Source organism: Corvus kubaryi, unplaced genomic scaffold (genome assembly GCF_017639235.1).
Source record: "Corvus kubaryi isolate FWS band 111438036 unplaced genomic scaffold, C.kubaryi_AGA036_p1.0 37396, whole genome shotgun sequence".
NCBI classification, from domain to species: Eukaryota; Metazoa; Chordata; class Aves; order Passeriformes; family Corvidae; genus Corvus; species Corvus kubaryi.
In genome coordinates, this window is record NW_024581135.1 from 29167475 (window position 1) to 29175726 (window position 8252).

An 8252-nucleotide genomic window follows, 5' to 3' on the forward strand; every position below is an offset into this window, starting at 1 on the left:
GCTTGCGCTTTAACTCTTCAAAAGTGTGATTTGTTTCAGGGGTTCACACCACAATATTTTTAGAAACTTTCACTAGCTCATATAAAGGTTTCACCATCAGTCCATAGTTGTATATCCACAACCGGCACCAATGTGTCATTCCAAGAAAAGTGTGGAGCTCTTACAGTTTGTGGCTTAGATGTTTGGCAGACTGCCTCCTTTTCTGCAGTTCCCAGGGATCACTGTCCTCCAGAGACTTCATATCCGAGATAGGTCACCTGATGTCGCTGTACCAGCTGAGCATTCTGTTGAGACACTCGATAACCATTTAGTCCAAGAAAATTCAACAGACTTATTGCTCATACAAGGCACTCTTTAATAGTTTTTGTAGCAATTGGTAGATCATCTACATATTGTAGGAGTGTTCCTTCCCCAGGCGGAGACTACCATTGCTCTAATTCTTTGGCCAATTGATTTCTAAAATTGTGGGACTGTTTTTGAACCACTGAGGTAACACTGTCCTGGTTAGTTTTTTCTGCCTGTACTAGGGTTCTCCCATTCAAAAGCAAATATGTTTTGACTTTCTTCTACAAATGGCAGGCAGAAGATCTTTGAGATCTATCACCGAGAACCAAACGAGATCATCTTAGAGTTTAGCTAGCAAAGTGTAGGGATTTGCAACCACTGGGTGGATACTTTTAGCAATCCCATTGACGGCTCGCAAATCTTGCACTAATCTGTAAGTTCCATTAGGTTTTTTCACTGCTAGTATAGGAGTATTAAATTTGGATTCACATTCTTTCAACAATCCTAGTGTCAAAAATTTGCTAATAATTGGTTGGATCCTTTTTCTGTCCTCTCTCCTCAAGGGATATTGTCTCCTAACCACTGGCCTGGCTCCTGTCTGTAATTCAATCTTAATAGGGTCAGCCAATTTTGATCTCCCAGGAGCATTGGTATTCCATACTCCTGGGTATACCTGATTCATTATTTGCTCTAAATAGTTACTATTGTTCACTGGTCCTGTATCAATTGCCAATCCTAATGCTAAAATCAATTTGCCTTCAGGTACTTTAAATTTCATTTTTCCCTCTCTAAACTCAATTGTTGCCTCCAAATTTTCAAGGAGATCTCTGCCTAGTAGGGATTTAGGCGAATTTGGCAGATAGAGGAATTGATGTATTCTCATCCTTTTCCCCATTTTGTATTCTAACGGTCTTAAGAAAAAGGCATTCTCTGGTTGGCCTGTGGCTCTCATTACCTGGATATGTTTTTCACTTTAAGGCATTAAGGCTTGATTTCAAATCGAAAATGCGGCTTCTGTATCTATTAAGAATTTAACTTCTTTATCATTCCCTAGCTGTATCTTAACCAGCAGGTCCACTAGGGAAAGATCTGCCGGTCCCCGTCACTCACTGTTATCTATTGCTGCAACAACAGTTTCCAGTATAGTGTTCAGAAAACCTGAGCACTGGCGTTCCTAATGCCTTTCTTCCTTACAGTTAGCACACTGATTTGGCCCTAACCTCCCCTGGGATTGATTTGAGCCGCCTCTACTATTTCCACGTCTACCTCTGCCTCGTCCCTGACCACGTCTTCCTCTTTGATGTTGCTCTAAAGCTGCCACTGTGGCCCCTGCAAGGTTTTTCTTCTCTTGCTTGTCTCGGTTGTTATACACCCTCCAGGCTTCTCTCATTCACGCTTCTACATTTCTATTATCTGGCTCTTTTAATCTCTGTAGTTTTTGTCTGATGTTTGGGCTGGACTGTCCTAGCATCAAGGAGACTAACTGCTGCTTCCCCATTTCTGAAGCAGGATCAATGGTTGTAAACTTTCGTATTGCCGCTTGGAGCCTATCTACAAAGTCGGTAGGAGACTCTTGCTGTCCCAGTTTAAAATCAGACATTAACGCCCAATTTACTCTTTTGGAATGGCATTCTCTGATCCAAATTTGACTAACTCCTGGCATCTGGTTAGTGAGGCATATTCACCTGGATTGTTCGGATCCCACAGAGGATTTGTGGTAGGTAATAGCATGTCCACATTACCCTGTAGGGCTCCACTAGCAATTTGTCCTTGCATGTGCTTTAGCTGTTCTAATCACTAATTCTTTTCCAGTTTCTGTTAATTCTGTCAGCATTAAATTGATATCACCCCCATCTGGGTCCCGGTTCTTGACTATTAGCTCAAATTGTTTTGCCACTTTACTGGGGTCTTCCCTGAAATTTTTAACCTCTTCTGTCCAACTATTTGAATCACTAGTGGAAAAAGGTACTTTTACTCTCATGGCATTTCCCGTGGAGCCTACCATTTGTCTCAAAGGAGCAATAACTGGTAAAACATTTTTAGTCTTGCTTTTGGTGTGAGCTGTTACTGGAGCCCCTGAGTTCGTTCTCTCATCTGGGTCGTCTGAGACATCTCCTTTCTCACTTTCTAACCTACTACCACTAGGTGATAGTTGAGGGGCCCTGGGGACTCTCCTGAGAAGATTAGATTGTAATTCTAAAAGATCAACCTCACTATCTTCTTCTTCTCTATCTCTCAGCTTAAGATATCTCTGACTTATACTACATGCAGAACAACATCTTCTCATTTTTCTTTTACTTCCATCTTTTTCTAGGGCCAAAACTAAGGGATCTTGTGGGGGTAAATTAATACCACACCCTCTCTGCCACTTAGGCTTGTCTGTCAGAGTGAAAAACCTATCCAGGTAAATAATTTCATTCCATTTGTCCTCTCTTCTTAAAAACAACATTAATTGCAATAGAGTGTTGTATTGTAAGGTCCCATTTACAGGGCACTTATCTTAATTTTCTAATTTCTACAGTGGCCACCATTGATTACAATATTTAATTAAATCACTTTTCTTTAAATTGCCTCCAGGGATCCTTCTGAAATCCTTCCAATGAGCCAAAACACACCCCAATGTACTCTTTTTGACAATCTCTTTACTGATGGTGCTACCCATTCCTGGTGCTATCCAGATGCCAGCACTTTACAGCGAAAATTGTCACTTGTGTTCCTTTCTTTATTCTTATTCCACGGAAACTGCACTGGCGACAAATTAGGGATCTTAGTTTCGACCAGCACCAGTACTCATGTTACAATGTTGACAAGCAATAAACATGGAAGGATCACATGGTCCACTCCTGCACAAAATCTACGTTGTCCTGATCCACACAACAGACAAGGTAACGGAGTACAATGTGGCATAAGCCGAAAACCTTTTAACAGACACAGAGGCAAGAAATGAAAACTTATTAACAGACACATGGAGAAGAAACACTAGTCTTATACAGAAGGCACAAACTGACACAACGATCAAACCCAGAATTCCAAGACCTAGGTGTTACGATCCAATTATTAAGGCTCTTTAGAAATTCCTCTGCCCGAATTAAGGTGCAAACAAAACCATATGCCAGTGACAATAATATGGGTTTTATTTGATAGTAAATATGACAGAGAGAGGGAGAGAAAGAAAGAAATAGAAAATAGGTGGGGGGGACAGAAAGAAAGTGACTGAAAGAGAATTAGGAAAATATCACCACTCCGTGGATCCCAACGATGTTCCGTTGATCCTCTCCAGCTGGTCTTCTTGGTGGTGATTGTCCCCTGAAAAGCATAGAATCCCATGGGTTTATATACCCTCGAGCCAGGTGGCAATGTCCAGGCATGTCCTGGGGGAGGGGGGCAGTCTCTTACAGCAGACTCTGGATCTGTGTCATCATGTGCAGTCCTGTGGTTCAAAGCCTCTGGGCAGAGCTCTTCAGGGGGTCTTTGATGGATTATGACTCCCCCTCAGCTGCCTCTCTCGTGAATGTCCCATGGATGTGCCCTGTGGGGATGGGGGTTCCACAGCTGGGCCAGTTTGTGTAACGGAGGATGGGTGTTCATTGCCTCTCACCAGAGGTTATGCCACACACCCAAAACCTCCTCCTCCCCCCTCGGTTAGGGGGGAAGTCTGTGTAAACCTGGCTTCTGTGAGCTGTGATCTCCCCCCATCCCAAACTCAGCCGGGGACGATTCTCAGCGCAGCTGGTGACCTTGGCCTTTTGTGGATGCATACCTTTCCCTCAGCCTGAGATGACTAATCAATAGATTTCCTTTTATCTAATCAGGAATTTGACTTTCAGTCCAAAGTCCCACTCTTCAGAGAGGTTTCTTTGGTTGTAGCTTCTTTATAATGAGCAAAACTTTATATCAATGTTTGAGGCATGAACTATTTTCAGTCTCTGACAACAGGCCAATACTTAAAGTCATGAGACTTCCTTTTAGGGGACTCTAACCACTAGGGGACTGTGACCCCTTACGTATCAACGTTGGGAATTTCACTCGTGATACAGCGCCCTGTGTGAGTTGTCACACATGTCTTACAGGAGTTACTTAACCAAGACCAGAAACAAAATTCAAAACAATCAACAAATACCTTAAATTTCCTGCAGTTGGTCTTTGTCTACCTGTGTAGAGAGCCAGTGAAGCGCAGAGTCCCTCCAAGAAATTCTTGGGGCGTCCCAAGGGAGTCTGCAGCTCTAGCAGACATTGCAGCCAGGCAGAGAGTTCCTCCTGGCAGGCTCACCAGATTGATGCCTAAAACTGGGCAAGAAAATAAAACTCTTTAGTCAGAGGGCTATAGAGCAGGTATTTGTTTATTCTGCACGGGGAGTGAGGGGGATCTCTCTGCCACAAAACTCACTAAATCTTCTTTAGCCTTAAGTTACGTTTTAAAAGTCCATCCGTGCAACATCACAATTACAACATATCATTAGAATACTCACATTTGCATAGAGCTGTGTCATGGTTTTACAAGAGTTTGTTGCTTCCGTGCATGGGTCAGTTCCTTCTGTGGTGGTAGTCAGTCTTCTGATGGTCTTTTGATGAAGACTTTCGTAGTCTTCCTCACATTTGAACTTTTCACTCTATCTTCAGCACATGCCTGGTGCTTCTTGTTTTTCAGCCTAACTTGCTTTTAGCTAATTTTGCAGTTTGCAAGTTCCATTAAAACTTGCTACCTTGCTATTGATGGCACATGTTACCTCACTGGCTTTGTTATCTTGCTCTACTCTCTTGCTTGCTTTACCTGCACATGTTACCTCACTGGCTTTGTTATCTTGCTCTACTCTCTTGCTTGCTTTACCTGCACATCTTGTTACAATGTTACCTGTGGTTAACTTTTGATTACATACCACTTGAGTTTAAACCCAGGGGCGCCAGCCTGCGCCCCACACGCTGCTCCCTTCCCCGGGAGCTCTTCCCCAGGCTCCTCTGGCCCCGCGCCGGGTGGGTGCCCATGGAGCGCCGGCCCAGCTGGGCTGTGGGGCGGGGTGAAACTGCGGCTCCCCCGGCAGCACCCGGCCCTCTGCCCCCTCCAAAGGGGCGGCCGGCCGGGCCTCGGGGCTGTGCGGGCAGGGGAAGCCAGTGCTGGGCGCAGGGAGCGCCCGGCCGAGGGGCAGAGCCCGCGCCAAGCCTTCCCTCCTGGCGCTCTCTGCAGCTGGCAGACGACAGGAGCCGAGCGGCCGAGCACCTGCGCCGGGCCCTGCCGTACCTGTGCAGCCCCCAGACGCCCCTACGAGAGGCGGCCGTCAGGTTCATTGGTGAGCCCCGAGGCCGGGGCCCCTCCCTGCCTCCCCGCCCCGCCGCAGCTCGGCCCCAGCCCGGCTGCTGCCCCGGCTGCAGCGGGAGCCGGGCCCGGGGCCGTGGGTGCTGCCGCCCTGCCGCAGCCGTGCCCTCGGGCGTCAGGATGCGGCAGGGGCCCGGGCTGAGCGCCGCCGGGGAGGAGGGCGTGTGGCCACAGGGCTGGCAGCGCCCGTGTGGGGCAGCTGTGCTGCTTGGGGCCGTGACAGGCTCTGTGTTCCCAGGGATCGCCGGGCGGCACCTGAGGCGGCAGAAGGAAGAGCTCCAGCTCATCTGCGAGGGTGAGCGAGGGCAGCGGGCTGTCAGCGGGGGCTGGCGGGGGGAGCTGCAATCCCTGCCCCGGCTGCGGAGGGCTCTGCTCCCTGTGCGGGCGAGGGGTGGGCCGGGCAGAGCACAGAGAGGTTTCAGGGACATGTGGGGGATCGGTGGCCAGCACCTTCCGGCTGTTCCCGTTGGCTCCTGCTCCCTCCTGGCCATGGCAAGAGTGGGTGGGATGGCCCTGGCGGGAAGGGCTCCTTGGATTCCCGCAATCCGGGCTCTGACCGTGGCTCTGTTCCTCTCTCTTCCAGCCCTTCAAGCGCTGAGGAGAGACGACAGCCCCTCCCTCACAGGCATATTTGTCCAGCTGACATTCGAGGAAAAGATCTGCAGAACTGCGTTCATCTGCTTGATCCAGAAGACCGAGTGTCCTTAGAAGACCTCCAGATGCCATTGAAGATGGGACCGCCTGGAGAGCAGAGGGCACCAGCTGGAGCTCCAGGCTCAGCTGATGCTGGTTGCAGCTGATGCTGGTCACAGCTGAGCCTGTGGGAAGCTCCAGGAGCTCCTGCCATCTTCCTGCCTGTTGACAGCTGCCTCCCTCCAGCTGTCAGACCCTGCGCATCCCCTTTTTCTCCTCCGAGCTCATCCCTTCGCTTTGCCTTCCGTTAATAAACAGTTTGGCTTCTTCACTTTACTTGCGTCTCTGTGGAGCTGAAGCGGCGCAAAACCTGAGCCCTGGGACATGCAGGCTCCTGCTGCTGTTCTCTTCTGTGCTGTGTTTTGTGCAGAGACAGAGAGGAACAAGGGCAGGTCAGGCTGGAAAGGTCCCTGTCCTGCAGGTCCAGTTCCACAACATCGTGGAGTTCAAGGTCTTGCTGAGCACGCTGAAGGGGACAAGGACCCTGGGTTTTAGAAGAGCCAGCCATGAGGGATGCCATGGCAAGCATCCGCAGAGGGCAAAGGAGCTTGGAATGCTGGAAGTTTTAATGAAAAGCTTTCTGAAAGCACAGCAAAGGCCCATCCCTGCACAGGGACAGGAAGAGGGCACAAGCAGAGACCATCGTGGCTTAACAGTGAGCTTTGGCTGTGCCTAAAAGCAAATGAAGCAGCAGCAGCAGAGTGGCTGAGACTCAGAGGCGCGACCATCGCGGTGTCTGGAGCGCTGTCAGGCAGTGCCTGGATCCTGGGTGCGGTTCTGGTCCCCACAAGGGAGGAATCGCAGCCCCTGCCTCAGAGCCAGTCCGAAACCCAACCAAGCGAGACCAGAGGGAGGGGACCCTTCCCATCTCACTTGGGCATGGCTGCAAAACAGCCGCTGCTTCTTCCTGCGCCTGTGTTTGGGGTCTGCTGACCCCAGAGCCAGCCGGCTTGTGCTCTGTTGTCCGAAGAGTGTTCAGAGCGGGCATGAGAAGTGCTCCGTGCACAGCGGAGAGTCCTGGAAGGCGCTCACAGGAGCCTCCTGCGGGAACAGGGCTCTGCTCTCTGGCTGGGAGCAGCCTGGTTTTGCTGCTGTGACCGCAGGCAGGAGTTGAGGCAGGTGAAGAGGCAGCGGGCAGCTTGTGTTTGTAGGGGCCCGGGGCTGCGCGCCTGAACCGACACGTGGAAACAGAGTTAGGTTAAGGAATTACATTCTACCAAAGAAGAGATAACTCATTCTGTGGAGTGAAAGAATACATTCTACAACTATAGACAGTACCTGTGCACTATAGTGCTTCCTTACACTACAGATAGTGAAAGCTGCAACATATGGAAGGTCTAATGTAAAATCAAATGTTAACACCTTTTTTTTCTTAAAGGCAATTTAAAGGAGATTAAGATCTACAAATGCATTAGAGAATACATTTTCTATCTCTACCTTTAAGACAACCTTTCCACTGCTGATAGATGATAGGGTTGGAAATATCTTAAGGAGAAAAGCTCTATGCAAACATATTTCCTATTTTTACAGATTAGTGTGTTTTTCCAGTAGCTAGGTAACCAGAACCACTTTCCTTCAGCTTGTTGGCCTTTGGACTCTCATTTTAAGTAGAGAAAAAGTAAGAAATAAAAAATTGGGTTAATAGATGTCTGTGCTAAAGAGACATGTGCACAACTTTGTCTCTTTGAAGGTGGACAAGCCCCTGCAGTTAAGACGCACTGTGTAAAGCCTTCTGAAGCCACTGAAACTTGCTTTGTTCTCTTGTTGGACCTCTTTGGAATTCTGCTTGGGAAAGCCCTCACTGACAGTTTTGAGGCCACAAGTAGATTGAACTGCTTGTTTAGTCATTGAAGTGCAGAGGAAAATGCAACTAGATCCTCAGTTTGACCTTGAAAAATGAAATGCTTTGAAGTGTAGGATTTGCTTCACAGCAGCATTGTAAGAACTGTGTCTGCTGGGCTTT

The 8252-nt window shown here is 48.4% G+C and overlaps 1 protein-coding gene across 1 annotated transcript; it reads left to right on the forward strand.

Annotated features, from left to right (window-relative positions):
* Positions 1 to 5177: 5177 nt before the first annotated feature.
* On the forward strand, positions 5178 to 7935 carry LOC121670658 (transmembrane protein FAM155B-like). Its single transcript, XM_042041179.1, has 3 exons — positions 5178 to 5570; positions 5835 to 5891; positions 6180 to 7935. The coding sequence occupies exons 1-3, from the start codon at positions 5267 to 5269 to the stop codon at positions 6302 to 6304; spliced, it is 486 nt and encodes a 161-aa protein (XP_041897113.1). The 5' UTR covers positions 5178 to 5266; the 3' UTR covers positions 6305 to 7935.
* The last annotated feature ends 317 nt before the right edge of the window (positions 7936 to 8252 follow it).

What these genes read in the sequence shown, in the direction of transcription:
- LOC121670658 (XM_042041179.1), top strand. Translation starts at nt 5,267, where the DNA reads ATGGAGCGCCGGCCCAGCTGGGCTGTGGGGCGGGGTGAAACTGCGGCT. An exon ending in GGCGGCCGTCAGGTTCATTG is followed by an intron (nt 5,571 to 5,834) that starts GTGAGCCCCGAG and finishes CTGTGTTCCCAG; the next exon opens with GGATCGCCGGGCGGCACCTG. An exon ending in GCTCCAGCTCATCTGCGAGG is followed by an intron (nt 5,892 to 6,179) that starts GTGAGCGAGGGC and finishes TCTCTCTTCCAG; the next exon opens with CCCTTCAAGCGCTGAGGAGA.